This window comes from Cyclopterus lumpus, chromosome 23, assembly GCF_009769545.1.
Source record: "Cyclopterus lumpus isolate fCycLum1 chromosome 23, fCycLum1.pri, whole genome shotgun sequence".
In the NCBI taxonomy this organism is placed as follows: domain Eukaryota; kingdom Metazoa; phylum Chordata; class Actinopteri; order Perciformes; family Cyclopteridae; genus Cyclopterus; species Cyclopterus lumpus.
In genome coordinates, this window is record NC_046988.1 from 17,074,107 (window position 1) to 17,096,519 (window position 22,413).

General features: G+C 45.9%; 1 protein-coding gene across 1 annotated transcript in view; it reads left to right on the forward strand.

The window, feature by feature from the left end:
* Positions 1-22,413, forward strand: part of LOC117726290 (filamin-C-like) — a 74,566-nt gene that overhangs the window by 5,702 nt on the left and 46,451 nt on the right. Inside the window, 6 exon segments of the mRNA XM_034526482.1 lie at positions 17,563-17,811; positions 17,965-18,062; positions 18,564-18,714; positions 18,983-19,101; positions 19,182-19,259; positions 20,449-20,611. Coding sequence (XP_034382373.1) covers positions 17,563-17,811; positions 17,965-18,062; positions 18,564-18,714; positions 18,983-19,101; positions 19,182-19,259; positions 20,449-20,611 — 858 coding nt within the window.

Consider the following 22,413-nt stretch of genomic DNA (forward strand, 5'->3'; position numbering starts at 1 on the left):
TATCGTAGGTATTGTAGGTATTGTAGGTATCGTAGGTATTGTAGGTATCGTAGGTATTGTAGGTATGGTAGGTATTGTAGGTATCGTAGGCATGGTAGGTATCGTAGGTATTGTAGGTATTGTAGGTATCGTAGGTATTGTAGGTATCGTCTCGTAGGTCTCGTACGTCTCGTAGGTCTTGTACGTCTCGTAGGTCTTGTACGTCTCATAGGTCTCGTACGTCTCGTAGTACGTCTCGTAGGTATCGTCTCGTAGGTATCGTCTCGTAGGTATCGTCTCGTAGGTATCGTCTCGTAGGTATCGTCTCGTAGGTCTCGTACGTCTCGTAGTACGTCTCGTAGTACGTCTCGTAGGTATCGTCTCGTAGGTATCGTCTCGTAGGTATCGTCTCGTAGGTATCGTCTCGTAGGTCTCATAGGTCTCGTAGGTATGGTCTCGTAGGTATCGTCTCATAGGTATCGTCTCATAGGTATCGTCTCATAGGTATCATCTCATAGGTATCGTAGGTATCGCCTCGTAGTTATCATAGGTCTCTTAGGTATCGTAGGTATTGTAGGTATCGTAGGTATTGTAGGTATGGTAGGTATTGTAGGTATCGTAGGCATGGTAGGTATCGTAGGTATTGTAGGTATTGTAGGTATCGTAGGTATTGTAGGTATCGTAGGTATTGTAGGTATCGTAGGCATGGTAGGTATCGTAGGTATTGTAGGTATCGTAGGTATCGTAGGTATTGTAGGTATTGTAGGTATTGTAGGTATGGTAGGTATTGTAGGTATCGTAGGCATGGTAGGTATTGTAGGTATCGTAGGTATTGTAGGTAGGGTAGGTATTGTCTCGTAGGTATCGTCTCGTAGGTCTCGTAGGTATCGTCTTGTACATCTCGTATCGTCTAGTAAGTATCGTCTCATAGGTATCGTCTCGTAGGTATTGTCTCATAGGTATCGTCTCATAGGTATCGTCTCATAGGTATCGTCTCATAGGTATCATCTCATAGGTATCGTAGGTCTCATAGTTATCGTCTTTTAGGTATAGTCTCGTAGGTCTTGTAGGTATCGTCTCTTAGGTATCATCTCAGGTATCGTAGGTCTCGTCTCGTAGGTATCATAGGTCTCTTAGGTATCGTAGGTATTGTAGGTATCGTAGGTATGGTAGGTATTGTAGGTATTGTAGGTATCGTAGGTATGGTAGGTATCGTAGGTATGGTAGGTATTGTAGATATTGTAGGTATCGTAGGTATGGTAGGTATTGTAGGTATTGTAGGTATCGTAGGTATGGTAGGTATTGTAGGTATTGTAGGTATCGTAGGTATGATAGTTATCATAGGTTTCGTAGGTATTGCTATTGTATTGTTGGTATCGTATCATTACATTACATTACATTACATGTCATTTAGCTGACGCTTTTATCCAAAGCGGCTTACAATAAGTGCATTAAACCATGAGTCCAAACTCAGAACAACAAGAATCAAGCAAGTACAATTTCTTCAATAACGTTAAACTACAGAGTACTATCCGTACGTGCCATTTAAGTGCTACTAAAGTGCTAAACAACAAAGTGCTATCGGTAAGGGACATTTAAGTGCTACTAGAGTGCTAAACAACAAAGTGCTATCGGTAAGGGACATTTAAGTGCTACTAGAGTGCTACTACGGCTCTACCTTCCCTATTCAAGGTATAGTCGAAAAAGATGTGTTTTTAGTTTGCGACGGAAGATGTAGAGACTTTCTGCTGTCCTGATTTCAATGGGAAGCTCGTTCCACCAATGAGGAGCCAGCACAGCAAACAGTTGTGATTTTGTTGAGTGTTTAGCTCGAAGTCAAGGAGCTACAAGCCGAATGGCAGAAGCCGAGCGAAGGGAACGGGCTGGGGTGTACGGTTTGACCATGTCCTGGATGTAGACCGGACCCGATCTGTTCGCAGCACGGTACGCAAGTACCAATGTTTTGAAGCGGATGCGGGCGGCCACCGGTAACCAGTGAAGGTCGCGGAGGAGCGGAGTAGTGTGGGTAAATTTAGGTTGAAGACCAGTCGAGCAGCTGCATTCTGGATGAGCTGTAGAGGTCGAATGGCATTAGCAGGTAGACCTGCCAGGAGGGAGTTGCAATAGTCTAGCCGTGAGATGACCAGAGCCTGGACCAGAACCTGTGCCGCCTTCTGAGTGAGAAGAGGTCGTATTCTCCTGATGTTGTACAGCATGTACCTACAGGAGCGTGTTATTGCGGTAATGTCGGCAGTCAGGGAGAATTGACTGTCGAGCGTCACACCAAGGTTCCTGGCAGTCGGAGTCGGAGCCAGTACTGAGTTGTTGAAGTTAATAGTCAGGTTGTGGGTGGGAGAGCCTTTTCCTGGAAGGAGGAGAAGTTCAGTCTTGTCCGGGTTAATTTTCAGGTGGTGAGCAGACATCCACTGAGAGATGTCAGTCAGACATCCACTGAGATGTCAGTCAGACATCCACTGAGAGATGTCAGTCAGACATCCACTGAGATGTCAGTCAGACATCCACTGAGAGATGTCAGTCAGACATCCACTGAGATGTCAGTCAGACATCCACTGAGAGATGTCGGTCAGACAGGCAGAGATTCGTGCTGCTACCTGTGTTTCAGATTGGGGAAACGAGAGGATCAGTTGGGTGTCGTCAGCATAGCTGTGGTAGGTGAAGCCATGCGAGCGAATGACAGAGCCAAGAGAGTTGGTGTACAGAGAGAAGAGAAGAGGACCAAGAACTGAGCCCTGAGGGACCCCAGTAGTCAGAGGACAAGGCTCAGACACAGATCCTCTCCAGGTTACCCGGTAAGAGCGGTCGGTGAGGTAGGATGAGAAGAGTGAGAGCAGAGCCTGAGATACCAGGTCCTGGAGGGAGGACATGAGGATCTGGTGGTTCACTTTGTCAAAGCCAGCGGAAAGGTCTAGAAGGATGAGGACAGAGGAGAGAGAGGCTGCTCTAGCAGTGTGAAGCTGCTCAGAGACAGCAAGGAGGGCAGTCTCTGTTGAGTGGCCTGTCTTGAATCCAGACTGGTGGGGGTCTAGAAGGTTGTTACTGTGAAGAAAGGAGGAGACTTGGTTAAAGATAGCTCGCTCTAGAGTTTTGGAAAGGAAGGGGAGGAGAGCGACAGGTCTGTAGTTGTTGACTTCAGACGGGTCAAGAGTGGGTTTCTTCAGGAGAGTGTTGACTCTTGCCCCCTTCAGTATCGTAGGTATCATATATCATAGGGGTTGTATCGTAGGGGTCGTGTCGTAGGGATTGTATCCTTGGTATCGTATCCTAGGTATCGTATCATAGGGATCGTATCGTAGGTATTGTATCGTAGGTATTGTATCGTAGGTATCGTAGGTATACGATATCATAGTATCATAGTATCATAGTTTTCCTAGGTATTGCTATCGTATTGCAGGTATCTTATCATAGGTATCGTATCGTAGCGATCGTATTGTAGGTACCGTATCGTAGGGATTGTAATGTAGAGATCGTATCATAGGTATCATATCGTAGGTATAGTATCCTAATTATCGTAGGTCATAGATATCGCATCGTAGATATCGCATCGTAGATATCGCATTGTAGGTATCGTATTGTAGGTATCGTATCCTAGGTATTGTATTGTAGTTATCGTATCGTAGGTATAGTATCGTAATTATCGTAGGTCATAGATATGGCATCGTAGATATTGCATCGTAGATAGCGCATCGTAGATAGCGCATCGTAGATATCGTATCGGAGGTATCATATTGTAGGTATCATATTGTAGGTATCGTATCGTAAGTATAGTATTGTAGTTATCGTAGGTATCGTAGATATTGTACACACTGGGTCCTACGTTTTCCATGATGCACCTAGATATTGCTATTGTTAGAGCCTGTGACATCACTGTGACATCATCATCGGGGTTAGAACTTCTCTAAAATGCTTTATGTTTCACATGGAGTTCTGGTGAAGCAGCTGACTGTCACACTGCTGCCTCATCTTCATCATCAGCATCATCAACAACAAAGCTTCTTTTTACTGCCCCCCTACTCCTCCCCCCACCACATGTCACGGGGGTGAATGCTGTCTGTGTGTAGGAGGCAAAGGGGAGGATGGGTAAGAAAGTGTGTGTGTGTGAGAGAGTGAGTGTGTGTGTGTGTGTGTTATTCTGTGTGTGTGTGTCTGTGAGCTTGTGTGTTTGTGTGTGTGTAAGTCTGTGTGTGCGTTTGTTTGTGTGTGTGTGTGTGTGTGTGTGTGTGTGTATGTATGTATGTATGTGTGTGTGTGAGTCTGCGTGTGCGTTTGTGTGTGTGTGTGTGTGTTTGTGTGTGTGTGTGAGTGTGCGTGTGTGTGTGTGTGTTTGTGTGTGTGTGTGAGTGTGCGTGTGTGTGTGTGTGTGTGTGTGAGTGTGTGTTTGTGTGTGTGTGTGAGTGTGCGTGTGTGTGTGTGTGTTTGTGTGTGTGTGTGAGTGTGCGTGTGTGTGTGTGTGTGTTTGTGTGTGTGTGTGAGTGTGTGTTTGTGTGTGTGTGTGTGTGAGTGTGTGTTTGTGTGTGTGTGTGAGTGTGCGTGTGTGTGTGTGTGTTTGTGTGTGTGTGTGAGTGTGCGTGTGTGTGTGTGTGTGTTTGTGTGTGTGTGTGAGTGTGTGTTTGTGTGTGTGTCAGCTGTCGTCACAGTTGGTCTGAAGCATTTAAACAGCTGAAGTTCAACAGATGCACAAACTATATTATTACTATTATTATAAATACTGAACTTTTGTATTAATCCAAATGAATATCTAATAACTAATTAATTATGATAATATAATATAATATCATATTTAATATTGTATATATGTTACATATTATATAATATATATATAATATATAATATATATATTATATATATGCAATACATATATTATATATATTATATAAGATATATTATTATATCATATATAACATATACTGTATATATAATATATATAATATATAATATTTATATAATATATGTAATACATATATTATATATATATTACATATATTATATAAATATATAATAAATATAGATTTATATGTCCATACAGTATATACAGTATATTCAGAGCCTCCATGTAGTTTTGGGCCTAAAACACTATCGTGGTATCACACTACTCAAAGCTTATGCCAGGGTGCTGGAACGGGATCCGACCGTCAGATTCAAGACGAGCTGTGCAAATTCCGTACCGGTCGTGGAACCGTGGACCAGCTCTTTACCCTCGCAAGACTACTGTAGTTGTCCTGGGAGTTTGCCCAACCAGGCTACATGTGCTTTGTGGACTTGGAGAAGGCTTTTAACCAGGTCCCTCTGGGGTTTTTGTGGGGGGTGCTGTGCGAGTATGGGGTGCCAGATCCGTTGCAACAGGCCGTCCGGTCTCTGTACGCCTGCAGTAAGAGTGTGTGTGCTGTGTTCGCTTTCACAGTGGGTGTTGGCCTCCGCCAGGGCTGCCCTTTATAACCGGTCCTGTTTCCTCTGTAGAGGGCCGGGCTCAGCCTTAGAGATAGGGTAAGGAGATGAGTTTCCTCTGTAGGGGGCCGGGCTCAGCCTTAGAGATAGGGTAAGGAGATGAGTTTCCTCCTTAGGGCTCAGCCTTAGAGATAGGGTAAGGAGATGAGTTTCCTATGTAGGGGGGTCAGGCTCAGCCTTAGAGATAGGGTAAGGAGATGAGTTTCCTCTGTAAGGGGGTCAGGCTCAGCCTTAGAGATAGGGTAAGGAGATGAGTTTCCTCTGTAAGGGGGTCAGGCTCAGCCTTAGAGATAGGGTAAGGAGATGAGTTTCCTCTGTAAGGGGGTCAGGCTCAGCCTTAGAGATAGGGTAAGGAGATGAGTTTCCTCTGTAAGGGGGTCAGGCTCAGCCTTAGAGATAGGGTAAGGAGATGAGTTTCCTCTGTAAGGGGGTCAGGCTCAGCCTTAGAGATAGGGTAAGGAGATGAGTTTCCTCCTTAGGGCTCAGCCTTAGAGATAGGGTAAGGAGATGAGTTTCCTCTGTAGGACTCAGCCTTAGAGATAGGGTAAGGAGATGAGTTTCCTCCTTAGGGCTCAGCCTTAGAGATAGGGTAAGGAGATGAGTTTCCTCTGTAGGGCTCAGCCTTAGAGATAGGGTAAGGAGATGAGTTTCCTCTGTAGGACTCAGCCTTAGAGATAGAGTAAGGAGATGAGTTTCCTCCTTAGGGCTCAGCCTTAGAGATAGGGTAAGGAGATGAGTTTCCTCTATAGGGCTCAGCCTTAGAGATAGGGTAAGGAGATGAGTTTCCTCTGTAGGACTCAGCCTTAGAGATAGGGTAAGGAGATGAGTTTCCTCTGTAAGGCTCAGCCTTAGAGATAGGGTAAGGAGATGAGTTTCCTCTGTAGGGCTCAGCCTTAGAGATAGGGTAAGGAGATGAGTTTCCTCTGTAGGGCTCAGCCTTAGAGATAGGGTAAGGAGATGAGTTTCCTCCTTAGGGCTCAGCCTTAGAGATAGAGTAAGGAGATGAGTTTCCTCTGTAGGGCTCAGCCTTAGAGATAGGGTAAGGAGATGAGTTTCCTATGTAGGGCTCAGCCTTAGAGATAGGGTAAGGAGATGAGTTTCCTATGTAGGGCTCAGCCTTAGAGATAGAGTAAGGAGATGAGTTTCCTCTGTAGGGCTCAGTCTTAGAGATAGGGTCCTTACCCTATCTCTAAGACTGCTCAGCCTTAGAGATAAGGTCCTTACCCTATCTCTGTAGGGCTCAGCCTTAGAGATAAGGTAAGGAGATGAGTTTCCTCCTTAGGGCTCAGCCTTAGAGATAGGGTAAGGAGATGAGTTTCCTCTGTAGGGCTCAGTCTTAGAGATAGGGTCCTTACCCTATCTCTAAGACTGCTCAGCCTTAGAGATAAGGTCCTTACCCTATCTCTGTAGGGCTCAGTCTTAGAGATAAGGTAAGGAGATGAGTTTCCTCCTTAGGGCTCAGCCTTAGAGATAGGGTAAGGAGATGAGTTTCCTCCTTAGGGCTCAGCCTTAGAGATAGGGTAAGGAGATGAGTTTCTTCTGTAGGGCTCAGCCTTAGAGATAGGGTAAGGAGATGAGTTTCCTCTGTAGGGCTCAGCCTTAGAGATAGGGTAAGTAGATGAGTTTCCTCTGTAGGGCTCAGTCTTAGAGATAGGGTAAGGAGATGAGTTTCCTATGTAGGGCTCAGCCTTAGAGATAGGGTAAGGAGATGAGTTTCCTCTGTAGGGCTCAGCCTTAGAGATAGGGTAAGGAGATGAGTTTCCTCCTTAGGGCTCAGCCTTAGAGATAGGGTAAGGAGATGAGTTTCCTCCTTAGGGCTCAGCCTTAGAGATAGGGTAAGGAGATGAGTTTCCTCTGTAGGGCTCAGCCTTAGAGATAGAGTAAGGAGATGAGTTTCCTCCTTAGGGCTCAGCCTTAGAGATAGGGTAATGAGATGAGTTTCCTCCTTAGGGCTCAGCCTTAGAGATAGGGTAAGGAGATGAGTTTCCTCTGTAGGGCTCAGCCTTAGAGATAGGGTAAGGAGATGAGTTTCCTCTGTAGGACTCAGCCTTAGAGATAGGGTAAGGAGATGAGTTTCCTCCTTAGGGCTCAGCCTTAGAGATAGAGTAAGGAGATGAGTTTCCTCTGTAGGGCTCAGCCTTAGAGATAGAGTAAGGAGATGAGTTTCCTCCTTAGGGCTCAGCCTTAGAGATAGGGTAATGAGATGAGTTTCCTCCTTAGGGCTCAGCCTTAGAGATAGGGTAAGGAGATGAGTTTCCTCTGTAGGGCTCAGCCTTAGAGATAGGGTAAGGAGATGAGTTTCCTCTGTAGGACTCAGCCTTAGAGATAGGGTAAGGAGATGAGTTTCCTCCTTAGGGCTCAGCCTTAGAGATAGAGTAAGGAGATGAGTTTCCTCTGTAGGGCTCAGCCTTAGAGATAGGGTAAGGAGATGAGTTTCCTCTGTAGGGCTCAGCCTTAGAGATAGGGTAAGGAGATGAGTTTCCTCCTTAGGGCTCAGCCTTAGAGATAGGGTAAGGAGATGAGTTTCCTCTGTAGGGCTCAGCCTTAGAGATAGGGTAAGGAGATGAGTTTCCTCTGTAGGGCTCAGCCTTAGAGATAGGGTAAGGAGATGAGTTTCCTCTGTAGGGCTCAGTCTTAGAGATAGGGTAAGGAGATGAGTTTCCTCTGTAGGGCTCAGCCTTAGAGATAGGGTAAGGAGATGAGTTTCCTCTGTAGGGCTCAGCCTTAGAGATAGTGTAAGGAGATGAGTTTCCTCTGTAGGGCTCAGCCTTAGAGATAGGGTAAGGAGATGAGTTTCCTCTGTAGGGCTCAGCCTTAGAGATAGGGTAAGGAGATGAGTTTCCTCTGTAGGGCTCAGTCTTAGAGATAGGGTCCTTACCCTATCTCTAAGACTGCTCAGCCTTAGAGATAAGGTCCTTACCCTATCTCTGTAGGGCTCAGCCTTAGAGATAAGGTAAGGAGATGAGTTTCCTCCTTAGGGCTCAGCCTTAGAGATAGGGTAAGGAGATGAGTTTCTTCTGTAGGGCTCAGCCTTAGAGATAGGGTAAGGAGATGAGTTTCCTATGTAGGGCTCAGCCTTAGAGATAGGGTAAGGAGATGAGTTTCCTATGTAGGGCTCAGCCTTAGAGATAGAGTAAGGAGATGAGTTTCCTCTGTAGGGCTCAGTCTTAGAGATAGGGTCCTTACCCTATCTCTAAGACTGCTCAGCCTTAGAGATAAGGTCCTTACCCTATCTCTGTAGGGCTCAGCCTTAGAGATAAGGTAAGGAGATGAGTTTCCTCCTTAGGGCTCAGCCTTAGAGATAGGGTAAGGAGATGAGTTTCCTCTGTAGCGCTCAGTCTTAGAGATAGGGTCCTTACCCTATCTCTAAGACTGCTCAGCCTTAGAGATAAGGTCCTTACCCTATCTCTGTAGGGCTCAGTCTTAGAGATAAGGTAAGGAGATGAGTTTCCTCCTTAGGGCTCAGCCTTAGAGATAGGGTAAGGAGATGAGTTTCCTCCTTAGGGCTCAGCCTTAGAGATAGGGTAAGGAGATGAGTTTCTTCTGTAGGGCTCAGCCTTAGAGATAGGGTAAGGAGATGAGTTTCCTCTGTAGGGCTCAGCCTTAGAGATAGGGTAAGTAGATGAGTTTCCTCTGTAGGGCTCAGTCTTAGAGATAGGGTAAGGAGATGAGTTTCCTATGTAGGGCTCAGCCTTAGAGATAGGGTAAGGAGATGAGTTTCCTCTGTAGGGCTCAGCCTTAGAGATAGGGTAAGGAGATGAGTTTCCTCCTTAGGGCTCAGCCTTAGAGATAGGGTAAGGAGATGAGTTTCCTCCTTAGGGCTCAGCCTTAGAGATAGGGTAAGGAGATGAGTTTCCTCTGTAGGGCTCAGCCTTAGAGATAGAGTAAGGAGATGAGTTTCCTCCTTAGGGCTCAGCCTTAGAGATAGGGTAATGAGATGAGTTTCCTCCTTAGGGCTCAGCCTTAGAGATAGGGTAAGGAGATGAGTTTCCTCTGTAGGGCTCAGCCTTAGAGATAGGGTAAGGAGATGAGTTTCCTCTGTAGGACTCAGCCTTAGAGATAGGGTAAGGAGATGAGTTTCCTCCTTAGGGCTCAGCCTTAGAGATAGAGTAAGGAGATGAGTTTCCTCTGTAGGGCTCAGCCTTAGAGATAGGGTAAGGAGATGAGTTTCCTCTGTAGGACTCAGCCTTAGAGATAGGGTAAGGAGATGAGTTTCCTCCTTAGGGCTCAGCCTTAGAGATAGGGTAAGGAGATGAGTTTCCTCTGTAGGGCTCAGCCTTAGAGATAGGGTAAGGAGATGAGTTTCCTCTGTAGGGCTCAGCCTTAGAGATAGGGTAAGGAGATGAGTTTCCTCTGTAGGGCTCAGTCTTAGAGATAGGGTAAGGAGATGAGTTTCCTCTGTAGGGCTCAGCCTTAGAGATAGGGTAAGGAGATGAGTTTCCTCTGTAGGGCTCAGCCTTAGAGATAGTGTAAGGAGATGAGTTTCCTCTGTAGGGCTCAGCCTTAGAGATAGGGTAAGGAGATGAGTTTCCTCTGTAGGGCTCAGCCTTAGAGATAGGGTAAGGAGATGAGTTTCTTCTGTAGGGCTCAGCCTTAGAGATAGGGTAAGGAGATGAGTTTCCTCTGTAGGGCTCAGCCTTAGAGATAGGGTAAGTAGATGAGTTTCCTCTGTAGGGCTCAGTCTTAGAGATAGGGTAAGGAGATGAGTTTCCTATGTAGGGCTCAGCCTTAGAGATAGGGTAAGGAGATGAGTTTCCTCTGTAGGGCTCAGCCTTAGAGATAGGGTAAGGAGATGAGTTTCCTCCTTAGGGCTCAGCCTTAGAGATAGGGTAAGGAGATGAGTTTCCTCCTTAGGGCTCAGCCTTAGAGATAGGGTAAGGAGATGAGTTTCCTCTGTAGGGCTCAGCCTTAGAGATAGAGTAAGGAGATGAGTTTCCTCCTTAGGGCTCAGCCTTAGAGATAGGGTAATGAGATGAGTTTCCTCCTTAGGGCTCAGCCTTAGAGATAGTGTAAGGAGATGAGTTTCCTCTGTAGGGCTCAGCCTTAGAGATAGGGTAAGGAGATGAGTTTCCTCTGTAGGACTCAGCCTTAGAGATAGGGTAAGGAGATGAGTTTCCTCCTTAGGGCTCAGCCTTAGAGATAGAGTAAGGAGATGAGTTTCCTCTGTAGGGCTCAGCCTTAGAGATAGAGTAAGGAGATGAGTTTCCTCCTTAGGGCTCAGCCTTAGAGATAGGGTAATGAGATGAGTTTCCTCCTTAGGGCTCAGCCTTAGAGATAGGGTAAGGAGATGAGTTTCCTCTGTAGGGCTCAGCCTTAGAGATAGGGTAAGGAGATGAGTTTCCTCTGTAGGACTCAGCCTTAGAGATAGGGTAAGGAGATGAGTTTCCTCCTTAGGGCTCAGCCTTAGAGATAGAGTAAGGAGATGAGTTTCCTCTGTAGGGCTCAGCCTTAGAGATAGGGTAAGGAGATGAGTTTCCTCTGTAGGACTCAGCCTTAGAGATAGGGTAAGGAGATGAGTTTCCTCCTTAGGGCTCAGCCTTAGAGATAGGGTAAGGAGATGAGTTTCCTCTGTAGGGCTCAGCCTTAGAGATAGGGTAAGGAGATGAGTTTCCTCTGTAGGGCTCAGCCTTAGAGATAGGGTAAGGAGATGAGTTTCCTCTGTAGGGCTCAGTCTTAGAGATAGGGTAAGGAGATGAGTTTCCTCTGTAGGGCTCAGCCTTAGAGATAGGGTAAGGAGATGAGTTTCCTCTGTAGGGCTCAGCCTTAGAGATAGTGTAAGGAGATGAGTTTCCTCTGTAGGGCTCAGCCTTAGAGATAGGGTAAGGAGATGAGTTTCCTCTGTAGGGCTCAGCCTTAGAGATAGGGTAAGGAGATGAGTTTCCTCTGTAGGGCTCAGTCTTAGAGATAGGGTCCTTACCCTATCTCTAAGACTGCTCAGCCTTAGAGATAAGGTCCTTACCCTATCTCTGTAGGGCTCAGCCTTAGAGATAAGGTAAGGAGATGAGTTTCCTCCTTAGGGCTCAGCCTTAGAGATAGGGTAAGGAGATGAGTTTCTTCTGTAGGGCTCAGCCTTAGAGATAGGGTAAGGAGATGAGTTTCCTATGTAGGGCTCAGCCTTAGAGATAGGGTAAGGAGATGAGTTTCCTATGTAGGGCTCAGCCTTAGAGATAGAGTAAGGAGATGAGTTTCCTCTGTAGGGCTCAGTCTTAGAGATAGGGTCCTTACCCTATCTCTAAGACTGCTCAGCCTTAGAGATAAGGTCCTTACCCTATCTCTGTAGGGCTCAGCCTTAGAGATAAGGTAAGGAGATGAGTTTCCTCCTTAGGGCTCAGCCTTAGAGATAGGGTAAGGAGATGAGTTTCCTCTGTAGCGCTCAGTCTTAGAGATAGGGTCCTTACCCTATCTCTAAGACTGCTCAGCCTTAGAGATAAGGTCCTTACCCTATCTCTGTAGGGCTCAGTCTTAGAGATAAGGTAAGGAGATGAGTTTCCTCCTTAGGGCTCAGCCTTAGAGATAGGGTAAGGAGATGAGTTTCCTCCTTAGGGCTCAGCCTTAGAGATAGGGTAAGGAGATGAGTTTCTTCTGTAGGGCTCAGCCTTAGAGATAGGGTAAGGAGATGAGTTTCCTCTGTAGGGCTCAGCCTTAGAGATAGGGTAAGTAGATGAGTTTCCTCTGTAGGGCTCAGTCTTAGAGATAGGGTAAGGAGATGAGTTTCCTATGTAGGGCTCAGCCTTAGAGATAGGGTAAGGAGATGAGTTTCCTCTGTAGGGCTCAGCCTTAGAGATAGGGTAAGGAGATGAGTTTCCTCCTTAGGGCTCAGCCTTAGAGATAGGGTAAGGAGATGAGTTTCCTCCGTAGGGCTCAGCCTTAGAGATAGGGTAAGGAGATGAGTTTCCTCTGTAGGGCTCAGCCTTAGAGATAGAGTAAGGAGATGAGTTTCCTCCTTAGGGCTCAGCCTTAGAGATAGGGTAATGAGATGAGTTTCCTCCGTAGGGCTCAGCCTTAGAGATAGGGTAAGGAGATGAGTTTCCTCTGTAGGGCTCAGCCTTAGAGATAGGGTAAGGAGATGAGTTTCCTCTGTAGGACTCAGCCTTAGAGATAGGGTAAGGAGATGAGTTTCCTCCTTAGGGCTCAGCCTTAGAGATAGAGTAAGGAGATGAGTTTCCTCTGTAGGGCTCAGCCTTAGAGATAGGGTAAGGAGATGAGTTTCCTCTGTAGGACTCAGCCTTAGAGATAGGGTAAGGAGATGAGTTTCCTCCTTAGGGCTCAGCCTTAGAGATAGGGTAAGGAGATGAGTTTCCTCTGTAGGGCTCAGCCTTAGAGATAGGGTAAGGAGATGAGTTTCCTCTGTAGGGCTCAGCCTTAGAGATAGGGTAAGGAGATGAGTTTCCTCTGTAGGGCTCAGTCTTAGAGATAGGGTAAGGAGATGAGTTTCCTCTGTAGGGCTCAGCCTTAGAGATAGGGTAAGGAGATGAGTTTCCTCTGTAGGGCTCAGCCTTAGAGATAGTGTAAGGAGATGAGTTTCCTCTGTAGGGCTCAGCCTTAGAGATAGGGTAAGGAGATGAGTTTCCTCTGTAGGGCTCAGCCTTAGAGATAGGGTAAGGAGATGAGTTTCCTCTGTAGGGCTCAGTCTTAGAGATAGGGTCCTTACCCTATCTCTAAGACTGCTCAGCCTTAGAGATAAGGTCCTTACCCTATCTCTGTAGGGCTCAGCCTTAGAGATAAGGTAAGGAGATGAGTTTCCTCCTTAGGGCTCAGCCTTAGAGATAGGGTAAGGAGATGAGTTTCTTCTGTAGGGCTCAGCCTTAGAGATAGGGTAAGGAGATGAGTTTCTTCTGTAGGGCTCAGCCTTAGAGATAGGGTAAGGAGATGAGTTTCCTCCTTAGGGCTCAGCCTTAGAGATAGGGTAAGGAGATGAGTTTCTTCTGTAGGGCTCAGCCTTAGAGATAGGGTAAGGAGATGAGTTTCTTCTGTAGGGCTCAGCCTTAGAGATAGGGTAAGTAGATGAGTTTCCTCTGTAGGGCTCAGTCTTAGAGATAGGGTAAGGAGATGAGTTTCCTATGTAGGGCTCAGCCTTAGAGATAGGGTAAGGAGATGAGTTTCCTCTGTAGGGCTCAGCCTTAGAGATAGGGTAAGGAGATGAGTTTCCTCCTTAGGGCTCAGCCTTAGAGATAGGGTAAGGAGATGAGTTTCCTCCTTAGGGCTCAGCCTTAGAGATAGGGTAAGGAGATGAGTTTCCTCCTTAGGGCTCAGCCTTAGAGATAGGGTAAGGAGATGAGTTTCCTCTCTAGGGCTCAGCCTTAGAGATAGGGTAAGGAGATGAGTTTCCTCCTTAGGGCTCAGCCTTAGAGATAGGGTAAGGAGATGAGTTTCCTCCTTAGGGCTCAGCCTTAGAGATAGGGTAAGGAGATGAGTTTCCTCTGTAGGGCTCAGCCTTAGAGATAGAGTAAGGAGATGAGTTTCCTCCTTAGGGCTCAGCCTTAGAGATAGGGTAAGGAGATGAGTTTCCTCCTTAGGGCTCAGCCTTAGAGATAGGGTAAGGAGATGAGTTTCCTCTGTAGGGCTCAGCTTTAGAGATAGGGTAAGGAGATGAGTTTCCTCTGTAGGACTCAGCCTTAGAGATAGGGTAAGGAGATGAGTTTCCTCCTTAGGGCTCAGCCTTAGAGATAGAGTAAGGAGATGAGTTTCCTCTGTAGGGCTCAGCCTTAGAGATAGGGTAAGGAGATGAGTTTCCTATGTAGGGCTCAGCCTTAGAGATAGGGTAAGGAGATGAGTTTCCTCTGTAGGGCTCAGCCTTAGAGATAGGGTAAGGAGATGAGTTTCCTCTGTAGGGCTCAGCCTTAGAGATAGGGTAAGGAGATGAGTTTCCTCCTTAGGGCTCAGTCTTAGAGATAGGGTAAGGAGATGAGTTTCCTCCTTAGGACTCAGCCTTAGAGATAGGGTAAGGAGATGAGTCTCCTCTGTAGGGCTCAGCCTTAGAGATAGGGTAAGGAGATGAGTTTCCTCCTTAGGGCTCAGCCTTAGAGATAGAGTAAGGAGATGAGTTTCCTCTGTAGGGCTCAGCCTTAGAGATAGGGTAAGGAGATGAGTTTCCTCTGTAGGGCTCAGCCTTAGAGATAGGGTAAGGAGATGAGTTTCCTCCTTAGGGCTCAGCCTTAGAGATAGGGTAAGGAGATGAGTTTCCTCCTTAGGGCTCAGTCTTAGAGATAGGGTAAGGAGATGAGTTTCCTCTGTAGGACTCATCCTTAGAGATAGGGTAAGGAGATGAGTTTCCTCCTTAGGGCTCAGTCTTAGAGATAGGGTAAGGAGATGAGTTTCCTCTGTAGGACTCATCATTAGAGATAGGGTAAGGAGATGAGTTTCCTCTGTAGGGCTCAGCCTTAGAGATAGAGTAAGGAGATGAGTTTCCTCCTTAGGGCTCAGTCTTAGAGATAGGGTAAGGAGATGAGTTTCCTCTGTAGGACTCATCCTTAGAGATAGAGTAAGGAGATGAGTTTCCTCCTTAGGGCTCAGCCTTAGAGATAGGGTAAGGAGATGAGTTTCCTCCTTAGGGCTCAGCCTTAGAGATAGGGTAAGGAGATGAGTTTCCTCCTTAGGGCTCAGCCTTAGAGATAGGGTAAGGAGATGAGTTTCCTCCTTAGGGCTCAGCCTTAGAGATAGAGTAAGGAGATGAGTTTCCTCTGTAGGGCTCAGCCTTAGAGATAGAGTAAGGAGATGAGTTTCCTCTGTAGGGCTCAGCCTTAGAGATAGAGTAAGGAGATGAGTTTCCTCTGTAGGGCTCAGCCTTAGAGATAGGGTAAGGAGATGAGTTTCCTCTGTAGGGCTCAGCCTTAGAGATAGGGTAAGGAGATGAGTTTCCTCTGTAGGGCTCAGCCTTAGAGATAGAGTAAGGAGATGAGTTTCCTCTGTAGGGCTCAGCCTTAGAGATAGGGTAAGGAGATGAGTTTCCTCTGTAGGGGGCGTTCTCTTTAAATGTCACATGACACAGTTTCTATCAGACTCTTTGTTTTTCTCTGCAGCGCCTTCAGGGTGTTGTTGTTTTTGTTGTTATTGTATTCTCTGTTTGCACCCTCTGCTGGGAGAAAGTGACACTTCAGCAGTTTATTCACAGTTTTTAAAAGTACTCATCATGCAGATTAATATATATAATGTTATTGTATTATTATTATTATCACTTAAATGTAGGATATAATGACTTCATACTGCTGGTATTTTGATAATAAAACATCAACACTTATTATTTGATTAGACTTTAATCTGAATCTCTAAAGTATTTAAAGTGAATTATATATAATTTACTGCTCTGAGAAGTTCCCGTGTGACTGAAAATATCTTGTGTAAATGTGACGGAAAAAAAACAACCTCAGTTCCTGTTTCCTGGGGAAAGATTACAGTGTCGCTCCGACACCTCGTTTCCTCTCTGAGCAACACACACACACACACACACACACACACACACACACACACACACTCACACATGCACACACACTGACACACACACACAATGCAGCTTTAACACATGAAGCATAGACTTCTATACAACCAGAGGAGTCACCCCCTGGTGGTCAGGAGAGAGAATGCTGCTTAAACACATGAAGCATAGACTTCTATACAACCAGAGGAGTCGCCCCCTGGTGGTCAGTAGAGAGAATGCAGCTTTAACACATGAAGCATAGACTTCTATACAACCAGAGGAGTCGCCCCCTGGTGGTCAGGAGAGAGAATGCAGCTTAAACACATGAAGCATAGACTTCTATACAACCAGAGGAGTCGCCCCCTGGTGGTCAGGAGAGAGAATGCTGCTTAAACACATGAAGCCTAGACTTCTATACAACCAGAGGAGTCGCCCCCTGGTGGTCAGGAGAGAGAATGCTGCTTAAACACATGAAGCATAGACTTCTATACAACCAGAGGAGTCGCCCCCTGGTGGTCAGGAGAGAGAATGCTGCTTAAACACATAAAGCCTAGACTTCTATACAACCAGAGGAGTCGCCCCCTGGTGGTCAGGAGAGAGAATGCTGCTTAAACACATGAAGCATAGACTTCTATACAACCAGAGGAGTCGCCCCCTGGTGGTCAGGAGAGAGAATGCTGCTTAAACACATGAAGCATAGACTTCTATACAACCAGAGGAGTCGCCCCCTGGTGGTCAGGAGAGAGAATGCAGCTTAAACACATGAAGCCTAGACTTCTATACAACCAGAGGAGTCGCCCCCTGGTGGTCAGGAGAGAGAATGCAGCTTAAACACATGAAGCATAGACTTCTATACAACCAGAGGAGTCGCCCCCTGGTGGTCAGGAGAGAGAATGCAGCTTAAACACATGAAGCATAGACTTCTATACAACCAGAGGAGTCGCCCCCTGGTGGTCAGGAGAGAGAATGCAGCTTAAACACATGAAGCCTAGACTTCTATACAACCAGAGGAGTCGCCCCCTGGTGGTCAGGAGAGAGAATGCAGCTTAAACACATGAAGCATAGACTTCTATACAACCAGAGGAGTCGCCCCCTGGTGGTCAGGAGAGAGAATGCAGCTTAAACACATGAAGCATAGACTTCTATACAACCAGAGGAGTCGCCCCCTGGTGGTCAGGAGAGAGAATGCAGCTTAAACACATGAAGCATAGACTTTAAAGAACCAGGTTCAAACATAAATTACAACATTATGGTCTTCAACAAAAACTGAAACAAGTTTAAACGGAGTTGAAGAGTCAGACGAAGCAGCAGGAGATGAATAAACAGTCTGTTTTTGAGCTGCTCTGTGTGTGTGTGTGTGTGTGTGTGTGTGTGTGTGTGTGTGTGCATGTGTTTCCTATTTAAAGTGACCTCATTCCGGGGGCTGGATGACATCATCCTCTCTGCAGTTGATGGATGAAACCTTCACGTTAAAAACAGCTTCCTGACAGCTGAAAGATAAACAATGTGAAGCCATGAGCTTTTATTTTGGCGAGTAGATGTAAAGACAGTAAGCCGGGTCGCACCAGCTGATCACCGAATGCTAGAAAACCTGTTAAAGCACAGACAGTGAATTCACCCTCTGCTCAGTTCTCTGTTTAATAATCCCAACACAAGATGTTCAGTTTAAACTAACTAAACTACCCCCCCCCCCCCCCCCCCCATAGACTCTAAAGCCATCGTGGACGGGAACCTGAAGCTGATCCTGGGTCTGATCTGGACCCTGATCCTGCACTACTCCATCTCCATGCCCATGTGGGAAGACGAGGACGATGAAGACGCCAAGAAACTGACCCCCAAGCAGCGTCTGCTTGGCTGGATCCAGAACAAGGTGCCCCAGCTCCCCATCACCAACTTCCACCGAGACTGGAGGGACGGCAAGGCACTGGGAGCACTGGTGGACAACTGTGCCCCTGGTAGGTCCACAACCAGACTGGGACACAGTCATCTTTAATAAATCAGAGAATAGAAGAAGCGTCGTCCATGTTTTACTAGTTCTCTTCGGAGTCCCATGACCCGCTTTGGGCTTCGAGTCCTGTTTCAGGACCTGAACTCTGTGCTGCCTTCAGGTCTGTGTCCGGACTGGGAGACGTGGGACCCCAGTCAGCCGGTGGAGAACGCCAGAGAGGCCATGCAGCAGGCCGACGACTGGCTCGGAGTCCCTCAGGTAACGATTACCTGGAACAATACATATGAAGGCATATTAGAGGTGTTTGTTTGAATCCTGCCGTATCATATGTAAGATAAGATTTATTTATTACCGGATTACAGCACACAAGAGACATCAGTAAATAAAAGTGATATCAATAATAAACAGTAATATTAATAACCATAAAAAACGGTGCAGATTCTACAGTAACTGAATGAATATTATATATACAGACCATACATATAAATATAACTATTATGCACAGTAATTATATTGCACATACATACATTTACACATGTCTTATTTATTATTGCCTTGTATTTGAATTATATATTTGTTTTATATCTTAACGCCTATTAATGTCGGATTCCATCGTGATTTTAAGTTTAAATTCATATGCAAGACTTTTAGTGTGAAGGATGCTTTTACTTCAACAGGACTTTAGAACCTCTTCCTGTGCCTGAACTAAAGAAGCCATAACGCCTCTTATGATCTGGAGATGTGAACCCATAACTGCAGGTCATCGCTCCAGAAGAGATCGTGGATCCCAACGTGGACGAGCACTCCGTGATGACCTACCTGTCCCAGTTCCCCAAGTCCAAGCTGAAGCCCGGGGCCCCCCTGAGGGCCAAGACGCTGCACCCCAAGAGGGCCAAGGCCTACGGACCCGGTGATCCACCCAGAAACCTCTTTAAATAATATGAATTCACTGACAGGAACTTTGATTTCTGGATCCAAACAATTAGTCAAATGTTGGTTGATTGACATAAACAATATTTGTCACCACAATGTTGATACTTAATCGTTTGATGTTGAAATATTCATGAAATATGAAGAGTTATTCACTAGAAACTGAATATTACATTGATTCTGAAAAGCCGGAACAGTATTTGCAGGAATCTTTATTTCTTTGGCTTTCTGCTTGGACATGTTCTCAGGTCTCGAGCCACGAGGGAACGTGGTCCTGAAACCAGCAGAGTTCTTGGTGGAGACGGTGGAGGCCGGACTGGGAGAGGTCCTGGTCTATGTGGAGGACCCGGAGGGACACACGGAGGAGGTGGAACCATCTCTTCGTATCTTCACTTGATGTCCAGTCAAACACACCGCTGAGGGTTCCTGTGTTTCTGTGTCCTTCAGGCCCGAGTGATCCCCAACAACGACAAGAACCGGAGCTACTCGGTGGTCTACCTGCCCAAAGTGGAGGGGCTCCACAAAGTAGGAACCCTGTGTTGTGTGATGGTCATGTGATGCGGTTCAGTCCAGTTGGTCCAGTCGGTGCAGGTCTTTAGATCTCATGGAGTCACAAACAAGATGCGGTTTAGTTCCTGGTTCAGTTCCTTGATTAGTTCCTGGTTTGGTTCCTAGTTTAGTTTCTGGTTTAGTGTCTGGTTTAGTTCCTGGTTTGGTTCCTGGTTTAGTTTCTGGTTTAGTTCCTGGTTTGGTTCCTAGTTTAGTTTCTGGTTTAGTGTCTGGTTTAGTTTCTGGTTTAGTTCCTGGTTTAGTTTCTGGTTTAGTGTCTGGTTTGGTTCCTGGTCTGGTTTTTGGTTTAGTTTCTGGTTTGGTTCCTGGTTTAGTTCTTGATTCAGTTCCTGATTTATTTAGTAGTTTAGTTTCTGGTTTGGTTCCTGGTTTAGTTTCTGGTTTAGTTCCTGGTTTAGTTCCTGGTTTGGTTCCTGGTTTATTCCTGGTTTAGTTTTTTGTTTGGTTCCTGTTTTAGATCCTGGTTTAGGTCTTGATTCAGTTCCTGATTTATTTACTGGTTTAGTTTCTGGTTTAGTTCCTGGTTTGGTTCCTAGTTTAGTTTCTGGTTTAGTGTCTGGTTTAGTTCCTGGTTTAGTTTCTGGTTTAGTGTCTGGTTTGGTTCCTGGTTTAGTTTCTGGTTTAGTGTCTGGTTTAGTTCCTGGTTTGGTTCCTGGTTTAGTTTCTGGTTTAGTGTCTGGTTTGGTTCCTGGTCTGGTTTTTGGTTTAGTTCCTGGTTTGGTTCCTGATTCAGTTCCTTGATTAGTTCCTGGTTTAGGTCTTGATTCAGTTCCTGATTTATTTACTGGTTTAGTTTCTGGTTTAGTTCCTGGTTTGGTTCCTAGTTTAGTTTCTGGTTTAGTGTCTGGTTTAGTTCCTGGTTTGGTTCCTAGTTTAGTTTCTGGTTTAGTGTCTGGTTTAGTTCCTGGTTTGGTTCCTGGTTTAGTTTCTGGTTTAGTGTCTGGTTTGGTTCCTGGTCTGGTTTTTTTCCACAATTTGTTTGCACACTTGGTTCCTTCTTGTTCTGGTTCAAGAAACCACGAGTCTTCAAGGTGACGGGTCTTCTTCTCCAGACTAAAACCTGTTGGACTGAATCCATCTCAATCGTAGCCAACAGATTCCAGGTGACTTCATTCCCCAGTGTCATGAAAGCGCTCCTCCCCAGGTGAAGGTGTTGTTTGCTGGGCAGGACATCGACAGAAGTCCCTTTATGGTGAACGTTTCCAAGGCGATGGGCGACCCGACCCGGGTTCAGGCCCGCGGACCGGGACTGCAGCAGTCAGGAAACGTGGCCACCAAACCCACGTACTTCGACATTTACACTGCAGGTAGTCCCAGATGTTTGGAGGCGGCATTCATGGCATATTGGGGACATGGGTCATAACATACTGTATATATTTGTCTCTTTAAGATAAGATAATATAAGATAAAATAAGTTGGGATAATTTAACATAAGATAGGACAAGATAAAATATGCATATCTAAGATGAAACAAGATAAGACTAGATAAGTTAAGATAATATAACAAAGATAATATAATATTAGATAAAATAAGTTAGGATAATATAACATAAGATAAGATAAATTGTGAATATGTAAGATGAAACAAGATAAGACTAGATACGTTACGATAATATAAAAAAGATAATATAATATTAGATAAAATAAGATAAGAAAAGATAATAAAAAAGATAATATAATATTAGATACATATATATAATATATATATATATAATATATTATTATAATTATAGTTATTATTTATATTTATATATATATATATATATAAATATAAATAATAATAAGACAAGATAAGATAAAATATTATTACTAAGATAATATAAGATAAAATAAGATCAGATAATAAAAAATAAGATAAGATAACCAGGATTACGGCAGCATACAGAAAGTGCAACAAGAGACATAGTAAAATAAATCAAAAACAAATATTATGAATAATTAATAAACATTAAAGAATCCATCCATCCATCCATTTTCATCCACTTAATCCGGCGGCGGGTCGTGGTGGCAGCAGATCCCTCTTACCCACAACACTTTCCAGCTCATTCTGGGGGATCCCAAGGCGTTACCAGACCAGCTGGGCGATCTAATCCCTCCAGCGTGTCCTGGGTCTTCCCGGGGTCTCCTCCAGAAAAAAAAGGGAGGCGTCCAGGTGGCATCCGAATTAGATGCCCGAACCACCTCAGCGGCTCAATTCCAAGCCCCCTCCTGATGTCCGAGCTCCTTACCTTATCTCTAAGGCTGAGCCCGGCCACCCTACCGAGGAAACTCCGTATTTTGGCCGCTTGTATCTGCAACCTCGTTCTTTCGGTCACGACCCAGAGTTCGTGACCATAGGTTGGAACGTAGATCGACTAGTACATTGAGAGCTTTACCAAGACGGTCCGGTGCGGCGCCTGTTTTACTGCTGTAGCCGCACCGATCCACCTATCGATCTCCCGCTCCATCTTACCCTCACTCGTGAACAAGACCCCTGTGAACTCCTTCGCTTGGGGTGGTCACTCCGTCCCCATCTTGAGGGAGCAACAGTATCAGCCAAGACAACCAATGTCCAGCGCCTTCAGCATCTCAGGGCGGATCTCATCCACCCCCGGTCCCTTGCCACCAAGGAGCTTTTTGACAAACTTAGCAGCCTCTGCCAGGAATATGGGTGCAACCCCCCTAAGTCTTCTGGCGCTGCCCCCTCTCCAGGGGATATGTTGGCTGGATTTAGTTCCTCAAAGTGCTCTTTCCACCGCCCGACGATGTCCCCATCCGGGTCAGCAGCTCCCCCCCCCCCTCGGCTGAGAACAGCCTGGGGTAGACCCTGCTTTCCCTTCCTGAGCCGTCGGATGGTTTGCCAGAACCTCCTTGAGGCCAACCGAAAGTCCTTCTCCATGGCCTCCCCGAACTCCTCCCATGCCTGACAAAGTCCAAAGTCCAACCCTTCTCCAGGAGCTCGGTTCCAGAGCCAGTGCTGTGCGTGGAGGTGAGCCCAACTATATCTAGCTGGTACCGCTTCACCTCCTGCACCAGCTCCGGCTCTTTCCCCGCTAGCGAGGTGACATTCCACGTCCCTAGAGCTAGTCTATCCTGCCGACGATCGACTCGCCCAGGCCCCCCGCCTGGC